Raw genomic sequence first — 25,898 nt, 5'->3', positions numbered from 1 at the left:
AGGAAGTGACGAGGGGGCGCTGCCCCCGGCACACCTGAGTCACTCACCTGGGCGGGCTGGGCGCTCCGCGGAGCCGGGCGCGGTCCGGGCACGGCAGCGGCCATGGCGAGGGACGGCGGCTCCCCCTGGGCCATGGGGCTGCTGAAAACCTTCGAGGAGAGCGAGTTCAGCAGCTGGGAGAAAATCGGCTCGGGGGGGTTCGGGCAGGTGTACAAGGTGCGGCACCTCCACTGGAAAACCTGGCTCGCCATCAAGTGTTCGCCCAGCCTCCATGTGGATGAGAAGTAAGGGGGGGACACGGGGGACAGCGGGGGGACAAGGGGCTCTTCCCGCAGAGGTGCCCTGAGGTACGAGCGAGGCAGCCCCGCCCGTCCCACAGCCAGCAGCAGCAGATCCCGTGAAATATCCCAAATGTGCCTCCTGTTCCCCCGGAGCCCTGCGGAAGGCGATCCTGCCCTGCCCAGGCTGGGCCGGCTTGCACGGGCCCGCTGCGGGCGCCGAGCGCACCGGGATGGGATGGGATGGGATGGGATGGGATGGGATGGGAATTGGGATGGGATGGGAATTGGGATGGGATGGGATCCATGGGATGGGATGGGATGGGATGGGATGGGATGGGATGGGATGGGATGGGATCCATGGGATGGGATCCATGGGATGGGATGGGATGGGATGGGATCCATGGGATGGGATGGGATGGGATGGGATGGGGATGGGATGGGATCCATGGGATGGGATGGGATGGGATGGGAATTGGGATGGGAAGGGATGGGAAGGGATGGGAAGGGATGGGAAGGGCAGGAGGAGTGGGAATGTCTGGGATGCAGCGGCTTGGGAAGAGCCAGGCCTGCAGCTCGCAGGGGCAGGACTTGTGTGGTGTGGTGGCAGCCTGCTCGGGCTGGGGGGTGTCGAGGTCTTTAGGGACCTGGAATGTTCCTAAAGGACATTTCTGCTGGGAAATGTGTCCGGCTCCAGAGCAGGGCCAGCGCTTCTCCGTGTGTCTGTGCTCGGATGAGTCCCTGGGGGTGGATTGTTCTGCAGGTAAAGGTGCCCCGTGCTGGGGCTCCCCTGCCCTCTGCCACTCCTTGTGGTCCTTGCTGAGCACCATGGGCTGTGCTGCTCTCACTCTGTGTGTGACTGCAGAACCACAGATGGGTTTGGGGTTGGAAAAGACCTTGAAGCTCATCTCGTTCTGGCCCCTCGCCACGACCAGGTTGCTCCAAACCCCATCCAGCCTTGAACACATCCAGGGGTGGGAGCTGTGAGTGCAGGTCTCCTTTCTGAGGAGATAAGGGCTGTCAGATGCACCTTCAGGAACATCCCTGTGCTGTGGGGACAAGCAGAGGCTTCCAGCAGCAGAGGGAGGTGAATATGCACAAGTGGTGTTCCTGGAGCTTTCCCAGCTCCGCTTGATCTCTGGGGTCGCTAGCAGAGCTCACAAGCCGATTCTGCAGTTTTTGAGACGTGGGTTGGCTCAGTCACAAAAGGTTTCCTGTTGGTGCCTTTCCTGCAGAAGGAGGGTGATAAGCTAGCCCAAGACTGAAAACTCTGTAAACCCATTTTCTGCAGGATTTCTGGGGTAGTTGAGCATCTTTTCTAGCATCTAAATTGCTGATTTTGCAGTAGGCATGGCGTATAGAGCGGAGTAAATGAAATTAAATGTCCTTTGGAGAGGGAGCGTTTACTGTTATGCATAAGGTAACTGTGCTGTCTGTGAATAAAATGGAAAAGCCCTGTAAATTGCAGACTGTACTTTTATTGTGCTAATCTTCAAGCCCCCTACTATTAAAACCTCAAAGGAGGTTTCGGGTTTGATGCTTATTGATCAAGATACTACCATGGCTGATTAATTTTGAAGTTAAGATTAAAAACATGTCTTAAAAATAAGCTAGAAGTTTTCATTTGCAGTGCACAGCTAGAAATTTACTCCAAAAGTTAATTTTCCACTCTGAGACAAAGGATGCTGTCACCTATTTTAATATGAACAATTACTTTTGAGATTTGCTATCAGATCTCTGTATTAATATATACCATGTGCAGTAGAAAGCCACCTGTCCCTCCACAGCTGAGGTGTGCAAATACTGGAAGACCATACAAACATGCAGCTCAGTAAGGAAAAAATGCCTTGAGAATTTGGGAACTTTGAGACCACAGGGCTCCTGCAGCTTCTGATTTATTTCAATAAACCATTCCTTCAAACTCTAATTTATTTTACTGCAGAATCTGTGCTTCAGATGCTTGAGGAGAGCATTGATAAGAAATTGGAGTGTCCTTGGCCTTTGAAATAGCTACAAAATAAATGTAAACTGATTTTTATTTATTTATTTTTTTAATATTTCTCCTTTGGTTCTTGGGCTGCTCTATCAAACCCCTTTCAGGAGATGGTTATGCTGAGACTTTTCACCCAAAACTTTTCTAATAAACTTGTACTATTCAAATGGTGGGGTGGGGGACACAGACAGAATCAAACACAGCCTCTTTAGCTGGCAGGTTGCAACAAGCCTGTGTAATTAGATTGTTAATCCAGGAGATTAAGTTGGCTAGCTGTTTCTTGGAACCCTATGAAGAGTTAGAAGAATTGCCAGTGGAATCAGAAACATTAAGTGAAAAGCACAGAGGCTTTTTCTGATGTATTTATTTGGTACCACATGAAAACGCTGTTTGTAATGGTTTGCTGGTGGTAATGCTCTGTGTAGTCGCTCTTACCGTGTTTCTGCAGACACTGAGAGATTTGGAGTCATTCCCTCGGCAATTATCACATCACAGAGCCAAGTGGCCTCAAGCAGAAGAAAAAGTGAATGTAGAGCCAGAAGTGTTTTTTACCTTTCAGCCCAAGCCCTCAGACAATCCAAATTCCATTCCTTACACCTGATTTGCTCCCCCATCGCTGAGATCTCGATTCTCACATGGGACTCGGGATGCTCTCCGCATGGGGAGGTTCCATGTAAATCTGAACAAAGAGAGTGTGACCCAGGAAGGTGGAGGAGCCTCTTCCCCCCAGGACTTGCCGTGGAGAGGCTCAGGTCTCTTCCCTTTACCCGTCTGGGCCAGAATGGAAGCGTGGTCTGGGGAAAAACAGGGGCAAGCTCAGAGAGAGAGAATCCTCTGTTGATTTCATCTGCTGAACGCAAAGGTGCTGACTGTAAGGTGTAACATTTCCTGGAGAGGGATCTTTACTGGAGCTGATGGCCATGGGGGTGACTGCAGGGTGTGGAGGTGCAAAAAAATTCTTGATTAAGGGGAAAAAAAACCCCAAGCAAAGCCCTACACATATCTCCTTCTGCACATCTTGGATTTAGGAATGGAGCAGGACTTTGACATTGAGGAGGTTTTGGAAATGCCTCGCTCTTAGTGGATGCTGCGTTTATTTAGGTGGTGAAGGTGAATGAATGTGTCTTCTGTGTAGGGAGAACCTAAGAGTCACCTTGTGCTCCTTAAAGAGTAGGTGAGAGCCTGGCTGTCCCATAATTCTGTTAGCAGGGCTGACATCTGTTAACCTGAAAAAAAGGGATTTTCTTCCTTCCCCCCCACCACATACTCTGACCATGCAGTGTTTTTTCTTGTTTTCTCATATTCACATTCTTCTCTGAGAGTCAGCAGTGTGGAAATTGTTAAATGTGTACCCTGCAGAGCAGAGGCCACTGTGTGCTCATAAAACCTCTGCCATGATGCAGATGAGAAGAGTTCCTGGGGACATTCAGGGCTGGTGTAATTTGGTGGACCCCCACCTGCACCACCAGCAGTTTGTGAAGAGATAACTAAAATTCCTGACTGCAGAGCAGGGCTGGATCTCCCCTGGGCTGGGAGAAGCCTGGCTGCTCTGTGTCTGGAGGTGGCTCACACAAATGGCCTCGTTACAAATTTTGAGCTTCTCTGGAGCAACTTTGTGAGTTTCTCTGGAGCAACTTTTAACTGCTCTGTCTTAGGGAAATGTGGTGGCAGTGGTGGGGGAATATAAAACTGCAAGGGCTGCCTGGTGAGTCTAAGGTTGTAGTTTTACAGCAGTGTTATCTCTAGGGCACAAAGATTGGATCCATGCAAATGCAGGCACAGCTGTAATTCCTGCTGTTCTTGTGGCAGGGTTTGTGGGACAAGGGCTGGGCCCTGGGGATTGGGCAGTGGGCAAGAGCAAGGTCCAGGAGAATCCAAGGAATGCAGCCCTATCTGTCTGACTTTGAGTGGAAGCAGACAGCTCTCTGGAGGTCTCCAATCCATGCAATATTTCTAGCTGCTTTGAAAAATATTGATCTGTACTGACTTCTCTGACAGAGATGCTCTTTGGCACTGGACCAGTGCTGGAGCTCTTGATGTGTGGGCCCCTGTCTTCAGGTACTATTTACAGGAGAAAGTGTGTGCAGCCCATCATTTACATGACCTCAGCTGTCCTGAGTGTAAGTTTTCTTTTTTTTTTTTCCCTTTTTTTTTTATTTTTCCCTGTTTTCCCCTTTTTTTCTTTTTTATTTTCCTTTTTCTTTTTTTCTTTTTAATTTTTCTTTTTTTTTCCTTTTTTCTTTCCTTTTTCCTTTTCCTTTTTTCTTTCTTTTTTATCCTTTTTTTTTTTTCCCTTTTTCCTTCTTCCTTTCCCCCCTTTCTCCCCTTTGTTTGTCCATTTTTCTTTTTCCCCTTCTTTTTTCACCCCATTTCCCCCCCCTCCTTTATTTTTCCCTCTTCTTTCTCTTCCCCCCATTTTTCTCCATTTCCCTCCTTTCCCTCCCTTCTCCCTTTTATTTTCCCTTTATTTCTTTTTCCTTTATTACGACAAAGTTTTGATGCACTACTGGAGGGAGAGGGGAGCAGAGCCTTGGCGCCTAGAGAAGATAACTCCTTAATCGAGTGGGTATTAAACAAAAATATTACAACAGGGGCTAGACCTGACTGAAAAGCGCCACCAGGAGCTTTGCTTTTCCTTGCCTTCGGATGGTTCAGAGTAACTCCCCAGCACCGGAGCGGTCCAGCATCCCCCGGCCGCATCCTTTGATGCGCTGCCTGTGATGCTCCAGCACCGGAGCGGTCCAGCATCCCCCGGCCGCATCCTTTGATGCGCTGCCTGTGATGCTCCAGCCCCGCAGCAGCCAAACCCCGATGGGTTTTCCAAACCCCACTCGTGTGCTGGGGCCGTGGGGCTCCGAGCATCGGGAGAGGGGAGGGAGACACCTTTTATCCCTGCGGAGATCTTGCTTTAACGAGCTCTTTGTGTTAATGCCATTAATGCCGGTGCGCTCCGGCACTCGGCTAATGACTGCTTTGGCTCTCTTCAGTCCTTTTGTCTTCTGGCCTGTTCTGTTTTCAAAAGGTGTCAGGGGCCCTTTTGAAAGCTCTTTGAAAGCCGACGAGCCTCGCCGGCCGTCCCTGGCCTCTGGCTGGTTCAGTTTTGAATGCTCTGGGTATGGGAAAGTGCTAAGGGTGGTAATTGTCGCATGGGGGGTTATTTAAACAGGCAGATTAGATAGAGGGCACTCGCCTGTTCTTCTGTTAATTCACTCAATTGACTGGATCTGGTCCAAGCAGAAAGGGAGCCTTTCCACCCCCCCACCCCCCCCCTTTCTATTTAAATTATTCTGATGAAACAGAGAATTCTGCTCCTGTAGAAAACGCCCCATTTCCAGCAGCCAATCTGTGCTTGTGGCGATGCTCTCTCAGGTTGTTGCTAGCCTGAGAACCCCATCCCGAGGAGTCTTAGTGGTTCTTGCTTTGCCTGGCAGGGCTCAGACGGCTGTTTTACATCCCTGACTCCGCCGAGGCCCGGGGAATTATGCTGGCTATGCGTGTGGCTTGGGGGCAAGGAGTTGCTTGTGTTATTCATAGGCGCTCCCTTCCAGCGTGCCAAAGAGCGAACTGGGTACTTGTCTGCAAAGGCAATTATTTCACAAGAAAGTTGCTGTAGGGAGCAGCCGGAGCCAACATGGTTAATAGAAAAGATTTCCCTTTTTTGTTTCTCTCTCGGTGTACGTCCCTCTTTAGATGATTTTTTTCCCCTCCCGATCTTGCCTCTGCAATGGGTCTGCTGGGAAATGTTACCTGCAGCAGGTTATTGCAGGCTGCCAGAGCAGCTGAGCTGCAGAAACATCCCCAGCCTTGGGGAGTGTCCTGCTGCCGAGCCCGAGGGACGAGTGACAGCTCCCAAAATCCTCCAAATGAGCTCCCAAAATCTGAGTGTCCCTCACAGGCTGTGCTTCAGCTTCTCCCAGCTCATCCAGACATCGGGGGACACTTGGGAAGACTTGGCCGTGTGCAGGCTGGACTTGGTGTTTTCTCTTTTGAAAAGTGGACAGTGCTTCTAGCTGGCTTTGGGTTTGAAATTTTAAACCCAGAGCAGTTAGACTGAGCTGAGGTTCTGCCATGAGGCTCCCACAGGGGGAACTGGCATCACTCAGTGGTGGCACAGAGCACAAATTTTGTCCTTTTACTTCAGCTACTGTTGTCCATTAGGTAGTGGGCACATCTTTGGGTGCATTGCAGGAGCTGTTGTGTAATAAGAGAGGGTCTGGTCTGGAAATATTACCTGTCTGACCTCCCTGTGCCCTCTTTTGTCAATCTATGGCAGCAATAGCGATGTGGCAGTGCCCACGGCCCAAAGCTGCTCTGGGCAGGGTTCATAATCACTAATAACACAGTTTTTACATTTTGAAGGGTCTTTCAGCCATCAAGTGTGGCCCCTCTGTGGGCACAGCCAGCCTGGGCTGTTTCTCCTCTCCAGCCTGATGCCTTGGAGCTGTTGCAGAAGGCTGGGAGTGAGGTGCACAAGAAAGGCACAGCAATTAAGGGTCTTGACCTGGGAGGCTGCAGCTTGGACTGAGTAACTCTTAACCCTGTGCAGGGTCAGGCTGAAGTGACCTGTAAACAACCCGGGGTGCTCATTACAGCTGCCAGGCCCGGGCCTGTTACATCACTGAAAACGCTGTGCTCGGAGCTTTTGGCACCTGCTGGAGCTCAGGGAGCGCAGTTTTGGACTTGTCTGATCTGTATTTTTTTGGGGAGGTTTTTGTTGTGTCTCCCTGGTTACAGTTTGCTGCCCTCAGTGGTGGCTCCAAGGATTCCTCTCCCAAGGTTTGGGTCTGTGTATGCTCAGGATGCAGCAGCAGGGCTGTGAAGCGATGCTGCCCGGCTTCCCTTCCAATTAACACAGCCTTATGACTCACAAAAACTTAATGACTTCAGCCCAAGGAGTTCCAGCAGTGGTAAAGCTGGGCTCTACGTGTCTCATCCTCCTTCTGAACAGCACAGCACAACCACCAAAGCAGGGAGATGGGCTTTGCACTTGGGATATTCAGACTGTGGAAGTGTGGGGCTCACCTGTGGTCCTGCAGCTGGGAGCTGCCAGCTGTTGAAAGCATGAAACCTGTGAAAAAACGAGGTTCACATAATTTTTATAGAATTTAAAAGTTTAATAAAAAAGACAATTAGGAGAAAAAAATAAGGTAAAATATACAGATACTGCTGGGTGTCTCTGCATTCAGCCAAGAGAGCACACCTTACTAACAAAGGATTGTCCCTTAAAAACAGAACCTTACTACATATCCATAAATTCTCATACATATTCATACATTCTTCTTAGGATCTTTGGTGTTCTTCTGTTCAGTTTTCTCTTGCCCCCTTCCCAATAGATCAGTCTTCTTGGCACTATTGAGATTTACATTCTCTGATACCAAAGATGCAATAAATTCCTCCCCCAGAGTTCTGGTCACTGCTGTCTTCATCTGGGTAAGACAGTTCACAAATGCAGGAGTTCTCTAGCTATTTTTTTTTTTTTTTCTCAGTCTTTGGGTTATACAAACAAAAGCAGTTTTTATTTTAATACTATGCCATAGCCTAACATATATGTATTATACTACTATTTCTAAATTTCATCAATAACAGAAATAAAGAAAACTCTATTAATACAACAAAATTTCTTATTCTTATACATATAACATTCATTTTAATATTTGTGAAAAGCCAACAATATAAAATGTATCTATAACAAAACCCCAAATCAGTAAATATGGCAATCCACCTGGAGTGCAGGCTGGTGAGACAGCAGCTTGGGTCAGCCAGGGGATGGGCACGAAACGTGGTGTTCATTTTTATAAGAAATGTTTTGTGTGTGTTTGGCTTGAGGAGAAACAGCTGCTCCATCCCTCACCTCCCATTCTCTTCCACCCAGGGAGCGCATGGAGTTACTGGAAGAAGCCAGGAAGATGGAAATGGCCAAGTTTCGCTACATCCTTCCTGTCTATGGCATCTGCAGAGAGCCGGTGGGCTTGGTGATGGAATACATGGAAACGGGGTCCCTGGAAAAGCTCCTGGCATCCGAGCCCCTGCCCTGGGAGCTGCGCTTCCGCATCATCCACGAGACAGCGGTGGGGATGAACTTCCTGCACTGCATGTCCCCCCCACTGCTCCACCTGGACCTCAAGCCTGCAAACATCCTGCTGGATGCCCACTACCACGTCAAGGTACGTGCTGGACGCTCGGTGCCACCTTTGGATCTTCCCCCGTGGCTCCTGCCAGGTGCAAAAAGCCTGAGAGAAACCAGCAGTGTTCCTTTAGAATTAGAGAAATGCCCACTGACCCAATCCCTCTGATTCCCAAATTAAAATCCACCCAAAAAGTGCCCTTAAAAAAATCCACCTGGTTTATGCACCATTTTAGTACTTAGATAGAGGTATGGCTAGATAACACCTGAAATTTTAGAAGGTTGTAGTGAACTCTGGCTCTGAGACCTAATGGGTCCTGCTACAAATTTCCCTGCAGCAGGGTCATGAGAACAGGGAGAGAAAAGTAGTGTGAACCTCTACATCATCTTTGCCACTTCCACAGTTGCCATGGTTGCCTTGTTCTAGGTCTTGGCACCCCTAAATGCACAGGTCCCATTTATGGCTGGAGTCTGGAGAAGCCTTCCCAGAGGAAGCTCATTTCCATTTGCTCAGAGCATGTACAGTGACGAAGAATCTCTGTCCTGACTGTTCATACATACCGAGGTCACTGAAAGGAATTTCTTTTGTGGCTGTAACAGCATGAAATTATTTTCCTTATCCATTTGAAGAGTAAACTTGGCAAACTTGTTAGCCTTCTCTGCTGGAGGTTCTGTGGTCAGCTGGACCAAGGAGGTTGTGCTTGTTTTCTCAGCTTTCTTTTTTCAGCACAGAGACTGAAATACAGGTTTTTCCCTGGTTTTTGTTGGTTTTTTTTTTAGTGTTTGATTATTAGTTTTAGCACTGCTCCCTGTTTTCCTGGCCCACTCACTGATCAAGTGCCTTCGGTCTTGCATGCATCATTCTAAAACTGAAGTTTTCATTAAATAAAGACAGATTTCCTGATGTCATGAGAGGGTTGGAGCCATAAGAGGTGTGTGCCACCAATGCAATCACACTTGTGATGGTCTCAGCTCTTTTACTAGGCCTCTTAGTGACTTATTTCTTAGAAGGATTTTGTTTCTGAGGTAGGAGGCATCTAGAGCTGGTCATGCTATTATGACCAGAACATCAGGATTTGACCTGTTGAAAGCCTGTTCTCACACAATGGTGCTGAGAGACCTTTGCTAAGTATTTATTTACTTAAAAGTTCATGCTTGCTTGCATAACTTCTTAAATTCCTGATTCTTGACTCATCCATGAGCCCAGATAGCAAAGCTGTGTTTTTCTCACTGTTTCAGGAGTGCCTGCTGCACACAGCCTATATCTGGGCAGTGATGTAACACAAAGGGGCAAAGTGCAAAATGTACAAAAATAAAAAAATAGTCACTGGTGAGGTCATTGCTGACATCCCTGAACTGTTGGCTTCTCTATGAAACACAGCAAGGTCTTGAGAAACTTCTCAAGAAAAACTTGAGAACTTCTGTGGAGTTCAGAAAGGAATGGTCTAATCCAAAACTTTTCCAGCCAGCAGTCTTTTACATCCACAGGCATCTTGGAAAACCCTCCAAGAAGCAAAGCAGGCACAGGAACCTAAATGCAAAGTAAGAGATGAACATATTCTGTGAGGCGCCTTCACTTTGAAAATGTGGCCCCAAACCTTCTTTTTGTGTGATGTGAAATTTATAATTAAATTTCAGACCCTGCAGCTCGGTTTAATGTGCATTTTCTTGCTGGAAGGCTAATGGAGCTGCTGATTGAAGTGTTTTTAAATGTCAGCATTAATTTAGTATGTGACCTGTCCCTAATAGAGTCCTAAGGTGAGTGAAGAGATGTTGCAAACTGCAAAAGAAGAGTTTGGAGGTAGGGAGGACTTTTACAAACTGTTTGCCCTTGAGCCAGGAAACAGTCAGTCTTCCAGTGGAGAGCATTAGAAATGCTGCTGTGCCATCCTGCAGTTAAATGCAAACACACCCTGCTCCTTTTATGAGCAGGGTGCTCACTGTAAAGCCCTGAGTGAGGCTGGTGACTCAGGCAGTGCTGCTGTGCAGAACTTATCATCAAGTGGGTGCCTCCATATCATAAAGCCTGGGCATTACATAAGTGTGTGCTGGATTGGGAGGATAATTAGGAGGATGGGATTAGCCTGAGCACGGATATAGATAGATATTAATTTTACCAAAGGCACACTGGGGGATTCCCTGGTGATTTTAAATATTTGTGTGTAATATGTACAGTGCAAGGTAAAGCTTTGCTGTTTTTTGGAAGGTGGATGCATCCATCCTCCCTTGTGAGTTGGTGGTGGGAGCTCTCTTCCCTGCCATGTCCTGTTCCATCTTGTTTGCTTTTCTTGGCAGGATTATTCCATACCTAGGCAGGCTTTGCTAGCAGGGATCAACCTGCTTCTTTTCCTTCCTTCATGTCAACCTTTTACTTCTCTTTCTCCCACCAAGATCCTCCCTTGCCCCTTTCTCCAGAGTTCCTTTTGATCTTTACATGCTGGCTGACATCTATTTCTTTGCTCAACTGGACCACATCTTTTTGAGCTCATTCTTCAGCTCTCCTGCCCTGCACACACGTCCTGGATGTGTCCCCAGAGCTACTGTGATGTGGCAATGGCTGGCACGGGGAAGCAACGCCACATTCCAGCGCTGCCCTCGTGGGCTGTGGGTTTGCTCCTTCCCTGCTGCGATGTGATCTCTCTGCAGGGCCCTTGGTAGGAGAATAAACACCCCACCACGTGCAGAAATCTCATGCCCAACTTGCTGCCAGCTACCGTGCCCTCATGATCTCTGTTGCTGCTTCACAGGTTTCCTATCTTCCAAAATCTCATGGTCAAGCCTGTTACTTTTTGTCCAAGGGTTTAAAATTAAGCCAACCTGCAATTTAATAGTTTTGGGGCAGAAACATTATTTTTATGTTCCTGTTTCTCTCACTATCCAGCTTGGGTTTTTTGCAGCTCCTCATCTTGTCATATATATGTTTGTACACGTACATGTATATATGTGTGGGTTCATGTACACACAGAGACAAGCCTGACCACTTGTTTTTCATCTCCTAGATTTTGGTTTTAAAGAACTTGAAGCAGAACAAGCTGCTCTCAGCTGTGCACTGCTTTAAGCTCTCTGTAGTTGCTTTTGTCCTCTCCCCAGTTCTCTGGTTTAAATCAGTGTGAAGTTTGCTGCTGTGTTGTACTGTGCTGATGGTCTTGCCATTGAAGTGGTCTTCACTTTTATTTGCTTCAGCTGCAAAATTTCTCAGCATGGAATTAGATGCAGCCCAGTCAGATAGCAAATTTAATTATCAGAAAGCTTCTACATGTAGGTTGTTAACTGGACATCCAAGCAATATCCACAGGCCAGGTTGGTAAAGAGCAGTTGTATCATTTTATTGGACAGCCACTTTTTTATCAGCTGCAGTTGCTCTCCTGTTATTAGAGATGAGGGGAGCCTTTGTTTTGTGTGTCCCTTCTGCTTGTTTCCTCCCTGATCAAAGTTTCCATGCAGGGCTGTTCTTGCATGGCTCCTTAATCCCAACCAACAAAGCTGGTTTGCACCTTGATCAATTCTTTGATTGATCTAATTATGGTGGCACAGGGGAGGGAACAAAACCATCCCTGTTTCAGTAATGCAGATTCATGATGGATTAAAATGGGTATTTGGCTTTGGTTTGTGCTGCTTCTGAAAAGAGGACTACAAATGTCCCACCTGAAACGGGTTTGGAGGAGTTAAAAGTTTCAGAGCAGGTTGGAAAAGGATGGAAATGCGGTCTGTTTCAGAAAGGTTTATTTTAGAAGCTTACTGAAGTGCATTCATTAAAAATCCTGTTCATAAAGACACAGGTTTGAAGTGCACCTTGTGTTGGTATTTGGAATTAATTTTTAGTCTTAATTTTTAGTAGTCCTAATCAGTGATCTGTGTAAATTTCTTTAAAATTTCAGACATTTCTTAAGAACAAATATGTAACAGCCTTTTTTCCCCTACTCCAAGAAAAAACAAACAAAGGAAGCGTCCCCCACCACCAGACACTTGAACACCCCACAGACAAATATGGGGCATTCTCAATATCCAAGTGCAGATACTTTGTACAAATACTGGATATTCTAGCAGAGATGAAAAATTAATCCAGTGGATTTGATACAGAAAAACTCTTGGTGAACTCTGTCCCTGAATCCATTGCAGTGGGTTCTTGAGTTTTGCTTTCAGAAAAATGGCAAAGCATCAGGAGCTGAGTGCAGAGCTCAGGACATCAGGAGGTGAGAGCAGAGTTCAGGGCAGTCTGTCAGGAGTCATCAGTAAAAAAAGGCACTTTCCAAGCACTCATTTTGTTCCTGGGAGCTAGATCCCTGCAGTGCTTGGGAATAGCTGGCTCTAGTAGCTGTTGTAGTTATGCGAGCCTTTCTTCTAGAAAAAAAAATTAAAAAAAAAATAAAAATTCCAAAATACAAAAGAAATTCCAAAATACAAAAAAAAATCCAAAATACAAAAAAAATTCCAAAAATGATTTCTTAAAGCATCTAAAACTTTGCAAGTGAGTGTTTTTTGTACGAACTAAAATGGAAAAATCCACAAACGGCAGAAGCAGAGAAAAGCTGGCGTGCGTGAGTTAAAAACAAACTGAACTAAAAAAAAAAATAAAAAATAATAATAATAAATAATCAGAAATCTTCAGATCTTGGAATCCTTCAGTAAAGCCTTGCTGGAAGTGGGCAGGAGAACACGTGCAGCTCCCGTCCCTGCTCGGCGCTCACGTGTTTGTTCTCATGCAGCGCTTGAAGGAGCAGAGCTGCCCGAACATGAAGCATCCCACCGCCTGCGTGGGCTTTGGCCAAGGCTCCTTGCTCTTCCTCCCACCTCCCCACCGCTGGTTTTGCATGGAGCAGTCTGTCGCCTCCGTGTCTCCCCTGCTGCTACCACGGCTGCTTTGGAAGGGACCCACCCGATATCACTGATGTGAGGAGCCAGGCTGCGGATTCCCTCGGAATTCAGGGGCAGGGCTGCAGGGACCAGCGAGGATCTGCAGGAAGGGGTGGGGAAGGGTTCTCCACTTCCACTGCCTCCCCCAGCAAGGGTGCTGCAGAACGAGGTGCCTGGCAAGCAATTTAAAGGCAAAACAGGCAAGTTAAATGGCTGTGTCTTCCACCCACTGCGCAGTTCCCACTGGTGTTTAAAAGAACCTGCATGACTAAATACACCATGCAGCGTGGAAAATTCACCCTAGAGCAACTAATAAAAGCCACAAAAAGCTGTCTGCAGAACCTCACTATTTTGTTACAGCCTGCAAGATAACAATTCCTCAATTTCCACTGCTTTCTCCTTCCGGAGCAGAATTTGATATGATCGAAGCCCTGCTCTACAGGTGATCTTTTATTAATTGACACAACGTCCAGTCCTTCACACTAAGTAGGGACAGTTCCACAAGGTGAAGTTCTTGCTAGCCCAGGGAGGGTGTACACCATGTACTTTAGCTGTTTCTTCGTTTGTAGGGTGGCTTTTTCTGTCTGGAGTGCTCAGCTCTGCCTTAGCCCCCAGCCTTAGATTCACACACCGTAGCTGGTGGCTCCAAACACAGGAGTGTCACCCTGCCGTCTGCATTTCATCTTTATTTCTTAACTCACACAGTAGGAAACACGGCATTGTTTAGACAAAGAGGGAGGTGTGTGGCTTTAATTATGGCTGGATTTCTTGAGGTGCACACAAGCCTCTGCTTCACGTTCATCAAAGGGGAGCAGCGCTTCACCACGTCGGATCCGTTCAGACTTGCAGCGTTCGGTTCATTTCTAAGCTGACACCCCAGCCTGGTGTCATGCTGGGGTTGTGCTTTTGTTCTCCTCTGGAGCACCAGGTGCCCCAGACTCATGCAGCATTTCCTGAGGTGGTCGATTTGACTCTTCCCAGGGTGTGTTGACAGGGGTTTCCTACTTGCTGCTTTCCTGGGCTCCAGTGCTTGTTGTGCTGAGGAGTCCAGCAATCCCTCTCTTGAGAGTGTAGCTCTACAAGGATGAGTAACTATTCCTCCAGAGAACTTTGCTTATTCCCTTTTCTTCCCCCTTTCTTAATTTTTTTTTTTTAAATCCTGTGTGTGGGTTTTTTGTTCTCAAGTTATTCCCACATTACCCTGCAGATTAAAGAGGGACAACAGGTTGGACATACCTGTGTTCTAGGGTGCAGGATTTCTCCTGCTCCTCAGAATGCCTCTGCTGAGCTCTTGGTCCATGGGAGAAGTTCTTGCTGAAGCTGTGTGGGTTGCTTTGTTTGTTTTATGGCAAAAGGAGATTCCTTGCATGGCTGTGTAACCTGCCTGTTCTCCAGGAGGCTGAAGCTGGCAGCAGTTTTCTCCCTTTCCAGTAATGGACACATGTTACAACTAGTTTTGTGGTATCTTTAGAGAGAAACTTCTCAAAGTGTACAGTAAAAAAAAAAAAAAGCTTTTTTTTTAATTATGCTGTTGTTTTGAGGGAAAACTTTCTCAAAGGAGAAGCTGTGAAGATCAAAAGGGGAATGAGTCATTGAAAAACCTGAGTATTTATTAGATAAAAAGAATGCATAAGTTAGGGGGAGGGGGAATCTTATCTGACATGTAGACAAAAATCAGTGTGCTCAGTGGTCCAAAAAGACTTGACTTTTCTTGACATTTCCACTTGGCATAATAGACATTTTTGTCCAGTGGGAAAATTAAGCAAGACAAAGGAAATTCCTGGCCTATCTGTTTGCTCGATGATTGGTATGCCTTTGAGAGCAAATGAATGCATATTTGCTTGACACTTCAAATTAAAGTGGAGGTGTGTCCTTTTCATAAACTTGCTGTCACTTGTTGTGCTCATTTCAGCTGGGCTCACTGCGTCACTGCACCAACTTGCTGGATCTCCTGGCTGCCAAAAAGAGTTCCCTGTGTGGGGTTTTGAAGTGTGTGTGCTTCCATTTGGGTTTTTGGAGCCAAAAAAAAGGGTTCCCTGTGTGGGGTTTTGGAGTGTGTGTGCTTCCATTTGGGTTTTTGGAGCACTTGGTGGCTCTGCTGTTTGGCATGGTCAGTGAAGAGTGATATTTGAAAGAGTGATTCTCCTGAGTCCTGAGAGCCAGGATGTTTAAACACATGGTACAGTGTGAGGTTATGTAGGGAAAGGGGTTGGCAGGGCCAATAATTACATTAAAGTAGTTTGCAGTAGCTAAATTCGACTGGTTTAAATTACAATAAATTGTCTTGACTGTTTGTTGTGTTTGCTGTGTAATGGGCTGGCATGTTGTTGCTTGCAAAAACTGCTTGCCCTTGTTTTTTTTTTTCCTTCTTCTTTAACTTAACCATAACGAAAAACCCACTGAAACATTATGCTTCCAGAGATGTTTTACTGCCTTGGTGTTTCTGAACACTATTTTTCACTGTATTTTTTGGGTCACCCTGTTGCATCTGTTCTTTGCAGAAAATATTTTGTGAACACCTTGAAAGTCTGATGGTACCATGCACTTTTCTCACTTTTTTCCTCCTCCTTTTTCTTTTTTTCCCCCCAGATTTCTGACTTTGGGCTTGCAAAGTGCAATGGCTTGTCCCATTCCCATGACATCAGCATGGATGGCTTGTGTGGCACCATTGCCTATCTTCCCCCAGAACGCATCAAGGAGAAAAACAGGTGTTTTGACACCAAACATGACGTGTACAGGTCAGTGAACTATGAAAACACTTAAATGCTATTTTAGTAACCCTGTATAATGAGCCCTTTTAAATTTTTTTTTAAGCATGAAACCCTTAAATATGATTTGAGGCTCATCTTGAAATGTGTCACTTTTGCTTTGAGTTTTGCAAAGTCTTTGTAGGATAGAGGCCTGTTAAAAACTGCAGGTGATCCTGGGTCTTGAAATTATTTGTTAGCAACTGGCAATGGGAGGCACTCTGCCCACCTTTAATTTCCCTTCTAAAGGTACATCCTGACCTACTTTTCCAGTCTGTGATAAAATTCTGAGTTATGTTCAGTGGATTTCATCACAAGGTCTTTGGCTCTTCTTTCATGGCAAGATTATTAGGAAAAGGAAATCACAGCTTTAGATTTAAAAGATATCTCTTATTCTAAATTAAATGGATTTCTTTAAAGTCATCTTGCAGTGTAAAAGCATTAAATTAAATCCACTGTAATGCTTTCTCTGATTTTGTCAGGGTGGATGTGGAGTGGTTGGTAAATGCTACCAAGGACTTGGCAGCCTCCAGCAAGTCCCTGTGTCTGCTGCTTCAGGTTCCTCCCTGCCAAAGCTAGACTTTGAAATTGTGGTTTTTGCTGCATCTGTGTGTGAATTAGATACAAAAGTGGAGGGACAAGGAAAACAAATTATACTCCTCTGAGTTTTTCAGTTTCTTTTAAAATAAAACTATAATTTTTTTTTACCTTTTTAATTTTTTTTTTTTTTTTTTTTTTGGTAGCTTTTCCATCGTGGTTTGGGGAGTTCTTACACAGAAGAAGCCTTTTGCAGGTAAGTTGTGTGTTATCTTGAATTTTTTTTTTCTTTTTCCCATTACTAAGCACACTTCTTGTCCCACTAGCCCCAGATTTTTGTGCAATTACCTCCAAATTCTAACAGTCTTGTGTGGTAGACACTTTTAAGCTCTCAAATTCTGAACACAAGTTTAAATCCTCCTTTGTCCTACGTCATGAAAACAGAACCTGTGTTGCTGCAGGGGCCCTTGTCTGCACATTTTTGTTTCTGCTGGAGTTTGCTGTACAGCTTCAGACCAGAGTGTGGCAAAGCCAATTTGGCAGGCAGTTTTTCTGCTGTTTTTCCTCTGTAGAGAGGTTCTGCAGTTTCCTTGTAGATTGTGAGCACAGATTTGTTCTTTTAAAAAAAAAAAAATAAAAAAAAAACAGAAAAAAGAAAAGCTGTCTGTGAGAATAATCCCTGTTCCACCCTGCAGTGGATGTACCACTCAACAGGCAGCTATTTATTCTTTATGACTTTCCTGTGTCTGTGAGTGGCCTGTGTGGGGCAAACACGTCCCAACAAGTTCCAGTCTACTGCTCATTCTCCTCCCAGTGAGGGATTCCGTTTAGCCCAGTGGTTGATTTACAGTCAGGAGCTGCCTTCCTGCACCTCTTGATTTGTGTTCTTCCTTCACCTTTATCAACAGTTCAGGTGCCTGGTCCAAATAAAAGCTAAGGTTCTGTTTTCTTACATCAGCTATGGAAATGCAAAGGGAAGTAGCAAAGAACTGTTTGAGGTTTTTTTTTTTCCCTTTTGTTCTTTATCTTTAATGGGTGGAAAAAGAACACAGTCACTTGCTGAAAATTTGTTTTAAGTGATACATTGGAAGCAGGTGTTACTGCATTAAAAATACCTTGTTGGAGAAGACAACCAACAAGTTTTTCCCCTATTGATAAGAAAACTAGAAAAAAACGTGTAAAAACAAATTTTCCAGCCTAACGGACTCTTAATGCTCTTGGAAAAAAAGAGAAGTGATTTCTTTTGCTGGGACATCTAAATCTGTGTGCTTTTGCTTTACAGAGGAAAACAACATTTTACATATTATGGTAAAAGTAGTTAAAGGCCACCGCCCAGAGCTACCTGCTGTTTCCAAATCCAGACCTCATTCATGTAATAACTTGATCAAACTGATGCAAAAATGTTGGCAAGATGATCCTGGTGAACGGCCAACATTTCAAGGTAAGATTTCCTCGTAACTTGGCTGCCCATTTATTCTTCTATGAGTCACATTATTGCTCAGGACTCTGCTAATCCTTGGGGTAAACGCTGAGAAGCTCTGTGACAGAATAAATAGAGCACATTGTGTGGTGGAGACAATGATACAGGCCACTTACTCATTTGTGGAGGAAGGGATTATCTGAGGACATGTCTGACCATGATGGTGTTATGTAAACACGCCAGGAATAAGCCTTGTACTGAACCAGTCGGTCCATTTAGCCAGAAATTATATTTATTTCTGATAGTGTGTGTCAGGACATAGGCCAGGCTGGAGTTGCTGTGGTTTGCAGTGCACCAAAGCGTGGAAGGAACTGGCTCTTGAAATTTGTTTTGTTGTATGTTGAGAAAGTGAATTTTCTTGTAATGAAATAGTTTGTACAGTCACTTCTGTGCCAGTAAAAGGTCTGAACTTGTCCAAAGCACCTGTTAGGAATTCAGGTGTTGTGGTAGTTTGGCACTAGCAAGTGCTGTCACCAGGTAGCTTCATTTAGGATTAATGGGAGAGATTAGGCTCTTCCCTCTCCTCCTGCTCCTGCTCAAACAAGGAATGAGGACTGAAGAGGTGAGGGATCCCATCTTTAAATAAAAAACATATCTAAATCTGCCAGCAGTACAGTGGTTCCCATTTCACAGCCCTGCAGTGTGGCCCCTCTGTAACACCGTTCTGGTGGGTGTGAGTGAAAATGAAATGTTTGGGCAGCCCTGTGTACCCTTGGCTTGGCTGCACACTTGTGCCCACTGAGGGGGTGCTGGATGGAATGGTCAGGACTGGAGTCCTTCTCCCTCAGTATCTCAGAGATTTTAAGTTCTATTGATATTGAAAGGCAGTGCAGGGTATCTCAGAAACTCTCCTGAAAAAAACAAGCACTAAAAATTTCTCTTGTTTTCTTTAAAGAAATCACTTCAGAAACAGAGGCCCTTTGTGAAAAACCAGAAGATGAAACAAAAGAGATGGTAACTCAGGACCTGGACACCAAGAATGCCCCAGAGCAGCAGCCTGAGGTATTTTCTCTTTCACTTCTTGTTCAAACTTGCAGGGTTTTGGGAGGAACAGGCTTCTTTATGACCTTTCTTTATGAAAAGGTTCCAAGCAACCTTTTCTTTGCTGCTTTTGAGCACCACCGTGTCTGATGGAAGTGGGTCTTGGTGAAGGACTGGAATGCACAAATAACAGCAGGGACATGATCAGCTCAGGAAAACCTCAGGGCAGAACCAAATGCAAAGTGCATCTTACTCTGTGGAGGGGGAGAGCAGGACAGTTAGGAAATAAAGGCTGGAGCTATGTGGGTGTGACTGATCTTAAAAACCATTGTAAACAGAAGGGCCACGTGGCTTTAGTGGCTCTGTGAGTACTGATGGAAGCTGCCCTCCTGCTTCTGAAAAAATTCAGTGACCTTATCTATAGGTTTCATTTAATACAAATAGTGTTTAAAGGCTACCTGCAAAGTAATAAATTCATGTTTCTTCTGTAGGGCCTCGTGCTCAGTTTTGTTTGCTGACCTTTCTAAAATACTTGTGTGCTTCTCTTGAAGGGGATCTGTGCACTATCCCAGAAGAAACAGGAGCCTGCTCTGCCATCAGTTAAGGATTACAGTCTCTCAGAGTTGCTGTCCCAGTTGGATTCAGGGATTTCACAGACTATGGAAGGCCCTGAGGATCTCAGCCGCAGCTCTTCGGAGTCCAAACTTGCCTCCAGTGACAAGCGGCTCTCAGGAGTTTCATCTGTAGATTCAGCTTTTTCATCCAGAGGATCCCTTTCCCTTTCCTTTGAAAGGGAGAGTTCAGGTAATGGTCACGTTTTCCTTTGTAGCTCTTTGGACTGGGGCATGGGAGTCAATGGGTTGGAGAGTAGAATAACATTCTGGAAATTACTGTTAGCCTTGCTTTCTCTTGCTGTCAGCACTACAAATTTGTTTACTGGAGGTAGTTATTTAAAAGGGAAAAAATACAAATAGAAAAATTATGTGGTTCCCAAACATGATCTAATGAGAAATAATAAATCTCATTTACTTTTGTAAAGGAGTAAACTCCCATTAAAGCAATTGCAGAATCAGTCATGTAGAGGTTGGTTGGAAGGGAGGTCACTACTAGTCCAGCATCCTGCTTGACATGGGATTAAAGCCCATGCCCAGTCAGGTCAGCTGAGTTTGTGGCTTGTTCAGTTAAACTAAGCCTAAACCTGAGCACCTTAGTTTTTGAGAGGACTCAAGCCACATTCTCAGCAGCCCCTGGGACCATTGTGATAAAGACCCCCTCACTTTTCAGTCCAGTGCTGCAAACCCCAGACATCTGTTTTCCAGTCAGGTAAATAAATGGTCAGTGCAGGGAGATCAACCACAACACCCTTTGGTCTTCGTGCCACAAGAAGCAGAGTCAGTGGGGGTCCAGATCTGACTTGAAAATGTTCTGGGACTCCTGTGGGGCAAGGGGAGTGGATTGTACAGCAGGCAGCTCATTGTTGAAACCATGGCCAGGTAAGGTTCGATGGGCATCAGAACTGTGATGCTGTCTTTTCCATAGAATCTTAAAACAGTTTGGGTTGGAATGGACCTTTAATGAGCAGGGACATCTTCAACTAGATCAAAGTGAATGTTTTCAGGGATGAGGCATCCACCACCTCTCTGGGCAACCTGTTCCAGTGTTTCACCACACTCATGGTAAAATTTTTCTTCTATCTATCCATTTAGATATTGGTACTACCGACATACAGAAGAGGAAGCTGACGGAGGCAATTTTATCCGGAGATACCAGCAAGCTGATGAAGATCCTCCAGCCTCAAGATGTTGATATTGTTTTAGATGGGAACTCCAGTCTTCTGCACTTGGCTGTTGAAGCAGGTCAAGAAGAATGTGTCAAATGGCTCCTGCTGTACAATGCTAACCCTAACCTCACCAACAAGAAAGGGTCCACCCCTCTTCACATAGCCATCGAGAAGAAGTTTAAAAGCATCGTGGAGCTGATTATGGCCAGGAAAATCAACATCAATGCCAAAGATGAGGACCAGTGGACTGCTCTTCACTTTGCTGCCCAAAACGGGGATGATTTCAGCACCAAAATGCTGCTTGACAAGAACGCGTCCTTAAACGAGGTGGATTTTGAGGGCAGAGCCCCCATCCACATAGCCTGCCAGTACGGCCAGGAGAACATCGTGCGCATCCTGCTGAGAAGAGGCGTCAACGTGAACATCAAGGGGAAGGACGACTGGGTGCCCCTTCACTACGCCGCCTGGCAAGGCCACCTCCCCATCGTGAAGCTGCTGGCCAAGCAGCGCGGCGCCGACGTCAACGTGCAGACCGTGGACGGAAGGACCTCGCTCCACCTGGCCGCCCAGCGGGGTCACTACCGCGTCGCTCGCCTCCTCATCGACCTGGAGTCGGACGTCAACGTCCGCAACGGGCTCCTGCAGACTGCCCTCCACATCGCCGCTGAAACCGGCCACACGAGCACCTCCAGGCTGCTCCTCAAGCACGGGGCAGACATGGAGGCCACCACGGCAGAGGGATACACGGCCCTGCACTTGGCATCCCGCAGCGGCCACTTAGCCACAACAAAGCTGCTGATGGATGAAAGGGCCAGCGTTCTAGCCAGAGGGCCTTTAAATAGGACAGCGTTGCACCTTGCCGCGGAAAACGGGCACTCTGAAGTAGTAGAAGAACTTGTCAGTGCAGAAAATATCGATATTTCTGACAGCGAGGGGTTCACGGCTCTTCACCTGGCTGCGCGAGGGGGGCACGCGAAAGCAGTGGAGGTTCTCCTGAAGCACGGGGCTCACACTGACATGCCGAGACCCAAGTGTCAGACCCTGCTCCCGCCTGCTCAGCAGAGCAGGAATAGCTCATTTACCGTGTTGTTAAGTGACACTTAAGCAAAAGGTGCCGAGTGGTGCGTTTTTAACCTGGTGTGAGGAGGCTGCTGGCGCTCAGGGCCTTCTCCAGCTGCGCAGGGATGCGCTCACCAGCACTGGCAGCTGGTGGACTGAGGTGTTTGAGTATGACTAAGGCCAAGAGTTGGAGTCTGCCATGGTCTGTGTCATTCATTCTGTGCCTGCCCACCCTGCCTGGATGCAGACATTCCCCTCCCAAGGATGTTGTGAGAGAAGGATGCGACTCGCGTGTTTCCCCTGCTTTTTTTTTTTTTCCCTTATGTGCCAAACTAATTTAAGAACTAACATTGTGCTTTTTTTATTTTCCTCAAAACAAAAAGAAAAAAAAAGATGGCATAGATTTGTGGTTTATTGCAGCGATCTATATTTTGGGCTGAAAGCCTCCGGTGTAGAATAAGCACAACAGCAGTCTGCTTGAAATTAATGCAGGAGTTGAGGAAAGGGCTATTTAAGGTACAGTTAATCAGGTTTCTGCTACATTTTTTAATGGATACATTGATTACAGATTTCTATGTACTCAAAGTTTATAAGGCAGACTTAATAACAAGGCAGAATTCCAAAAAAAAAAAAAAAAAAAGGCAGAAGTAAAAGCTTAACACTGCTGTCTTCATGTACAGTACTACCTTGTATGTATCCTGAGATCAGTAAACTGGACTAGGTGCTTAGTGGTTTGTCTTAAATGAGCAAGTCAAGAGCTGAAATTCATACTGGACTGGAACTGGATGGTCTGTTCTAACACCAATTGTTTTAGCAATTTGCAAAACACTGTTTGGAGGGGCTGATGACTGGAACGGATATACTGTGTATATAGGATTTCTACCTGTTGTATGCTTTTTTTCTACTGAAGAAAATAGATTGCTTAGAGTGGGTATGTTTTAATACACCTTTTAATTTCACTCTTTTTGAAGTACAAATGTGGCCTGTTATTAATAAAAAATTGTGTTCCACAACTCGTCTGTATTTTGGAGTCGATAAAGCAACTGAAAACCCATTGACCAGCAACAGCAGAACACAACTATCATGTGTTAGAAGGGACCTTAAAGACCCTCTGACCTGGGCAGGGACACCTTCCACTAGATCAGGTTGCTCAGAGCTCCATCCAGCCTTGTCTTGAATGATGTTGAATCCCAAACTGTTGACATGTAAGGCTGCCCTCAGTTTTACATTCCCTACGGCTTTACAGAAAGTCAGGAGCTTGAAGGAATGGGAGGTGTTTGTTATTTACAGAAAAAAAACCTGTAGAATAAAGCCTCACATAACCAAACCTTTAGGTGTGTAACACATTGATGTACAGCTGGGATGGTTTCTTCTTATGCTGTAGATGTTTGTGAAGAATTAAATGGTATTAAAAAGTAGACGGTGAAGCCATGCTCCTGCCACTACATGGAGGTTACAAAGCAATGCCACTCCTAGCAGAGCATGGCAGTCCCAGCAAGCTCCTAAAGGTGCTGACAGTGAAACTTCTCATTCAGCAAACAAAACTGTCATTTTCCTACTGCCTCCTTCCACTTCTTCGGAGACCAATAAGGTGGCCATGTTTCATTAAGCTGCACTTAATCACTGTCTCAATATAGCAAATTCAACCGCAGACCACTTGGTCTCAAGCTTAAACGCTTGGCTTAGCCTAGCACACACCGTTCCCTTCTATTTCACAGTCTCCTGAGCAGTGAGATTAAAGATACTTAAATTCCAGCACTTGCCTGAAGTGTAAAAGAGCTGTAAGACCAGGTAACAGCAGTCTTGCACCTCCTAATAAAGGTGGTTCACACCAGCAAGACAAGGGGAAAGTATACTTATAAAATGCTTTTAAAACAGCTCAAACACTGCTTCGCCAGTACATTCCTTCAGTGCCTAATAATAATAGTACATTAGCGTCTAATTAAACATGAGGCCACACTCATGAGTCCTTATTTCCATGCTGTCTTTCCCAATAACAGGCACCAGCGATGCATTACAGAGAAGGCAACACAGCTGGCACTAGAGAAAAAAAACAACAAAGGATTGCAATGACATGCTGCCAGGATTGTAGTGGGTATTTCTGCCTGTGGACTAGCCTGCCTTGGGGGCAGGAGGGGTGAGTGGGGGTGCTAAATTGGCACTAATACAGCAATTAGGAAGTACTGTTTTGTAAAGGTCTCCTTCAGGTGACTTCTCTAGTTGTATGTACACTCCTCTGACTTAGCTGAAGTCTCTGGCTCTGACCTAAAGCTTTCAGGCATTTCTTTGTCTCTTCCCAGTCTCAGGTGTGTTCTTTAAAAAAAAACCCTGCAGGCTTGGGAGGTGGGTTTGAGGTGGTGTGTGACACAAAGGGCTCCATGGAGCTGAGCCTGCTCCAGGTCCCCAGCTGCACTCTTGCAGGTGAGAGGGCTGAAAGATGAACATCAACTCTTCCTGCTCACCTCCAGGATCAGGCAGAGGGTGCTTGTAGGGCTTCTGCAGACTCTGTGCCCATTTGCTTCCTCTGGGCTGCTGACCATGGCCCCAGGTGGCTATTTCACCCCAGGGAGAAACACAAGAAAAAAAAAAAAAAAATACAATGAAATGATGTTCGTGACCATAACCTTCCCCTTTTCATCTCTAGATGTGTTTTTTCTGCCTGCACAGCTCCGGTGGCACGGTCTGGGTTCCTGCCAGGCCCTGCTGGTGCCGGCTCCCCGTGCAGGAGCACCAGCAGCGGGGAAGGTGCCTCACACCATCCCCATTCCTGACTCCTCTGCCCCGGGGGAGAGCACAGCCCCTGCTGCATTCATTAGCCGTCTTTGCAGCAGTTTGTTCCCAGCAGCAGGCAGCTTTATTTACCTGCTGCTCCGCGCCGTGTTTGTACAGGCCTCGAGAGGACTCGACAAGCCTGCGGTTCAAACGCGGCGGTGGCGGAGAGGGGAGAGAATTGCTGGGTGATTGCAAAGAGGCCCCGGGGCAAACCTCAGCCCTTTCATTCCTGCCTCCTCTCCTCTCTTGCACCACCTTGGCTCCACTCAACATCAGGCTTGCAAGAAAAACAAGGCATGTGGGAGCTGCTCTGCAAGGCCTCCCTTTAGCAGAGAGGTCTGGAGGAGGGGATATCTCCTCTCCTCCACGCTCCTTTAACCCCAGCTGGGCACCATGAGGAGCAGAGCAGCCCGTGGGTGTCTCCAAAAATCCCAGGCAAAGCCTTCAGCTGCCAAAGTGCTCATGGGGTGCAAACCAGTGTTACCTCCCCGGCTGTCTCTGGGCTCAGCTGTTGATCAGATCCCGTTGTCCCTGTGCCCTGGGGAGGGAGCATCCAGCCTTTCCCTTTCCTTGACTTTGCATGTTTGTTTGGAGGAGACCCCCACAAGCAAGGAAGGCAGAGCAGTGGGCTCTCCAGACACCAGTCCTGGGGCCAGGGGTTTGAGGGAAGATGTCCAGCTGCACTTTGTCTGTCCTGTTCTTTGGCCAGAACCACCTGAAAGTGTGCCCAGGTCTCTGCATGAAGCCTGTAACAACTTGGGCCTCACCAGTTTGGTATTGGAGAGGGATGGATCATTCACAGCACTGCTCCACTGCCTCCCCTCTCAGTTCTGTGATGCTCTTCCGTCCAGGGCTGTGGTAAAATGCCAAATCCAGGCACTCCTATGGAATCACAGAATCGTTTAGGTTGGAAAAGACCTCCAAGATCATCGAGTCCAGCCATTTACCCAGCACTGCCATGTCCACTACTATTGCCAGCCCAAGCCAGGGAGAGCCTCACGCCCCAAGGCGAGCGCTGATTAAGCAGGGCAGGGTGAGAGCACAGGAAGCCCTTTCCAGGGGAGGTGGCACAGGCAGATCCCAACACGTCAGGCTGAGCGTCAGGGGCTGTCGGCAGGGAGGGAAGAGAGCTGTGATGGAGAGAGGGTGGGGAGGCTGTGCCCTGGGGACACTGTCACCCTGGAGAGGCTGGCATGACACCCAGCTGGGCTGGAAAACCCTCGCTGCTGCACCAAAGTCCTGAGCTTATAGGGAAATGCTCAGCAGGCACATGAGGAAGAATGAGATTTAAAA

At 46.5% G+C, this 25,898-nt stretch overlaps 1 protein-coding gene and 1 long non-coding RNA gene across 2 annotated transcripts; one reads left to right on the top strand and one right to left on the bottom strand.

The window, feature by feature from the left end:
* Positions 1-22,846, top strand: RIPK4 (receptor interacting serine/threonine kinase 4). The gene is made up of 8 exons (XM_086879526.1): positions 1-284; positions 8,144-8,435; positions 15,839-15,987; positions 16,740-16,789; positions 17,816-17,974; positions 18,909-19,015; positions 19,546-19,798; positions 20,701-22,846. The coding sequence occupies exons 1-8, from the start codon at positions 103-105 to the stop codon at positions 21,876-21,878; spliced, it is 2,370 nt and encodes a 789-aa protein (XP_086735652.1). The 5' UTR covers positions 1-102; the 3' UTR covers positions 21,879-22,846.
* Positions 22,237-25,111, bottom strand: LOC147653891 (uncharacterized). The gene is made up of 2 exons (XR_015284024.1): positions 24,696-25,111; positions 22,237-24,385 (listed from the first exon to the last, which is right to left on the bottom strand). It is a non-coding gene; the product is annotated as an uncharacterized LOC147653891 (long non-coding RNA).
* Positions 25,112-25,898: the final 787 nt, after the last annotated feature.

The sequence above is a fragment of the Cyanistes caeruleus genome, chromosome 3, assembly GCF_971803275.1.
Source record: "Cyanistes caeruleus chromosome 3, bCyaCae1.hap1.1, whole genome shotgun sequence".
Classification (NCBI taxonomy): Eukaryota; Metazoa; Chordata; class Aves; order Passeriformes; family Paridae; genus Cyanistes; species Cyanistes caeruleus.
This window is presented reverse-complemented; position numbering and strand designations above follow the sequence as displayed.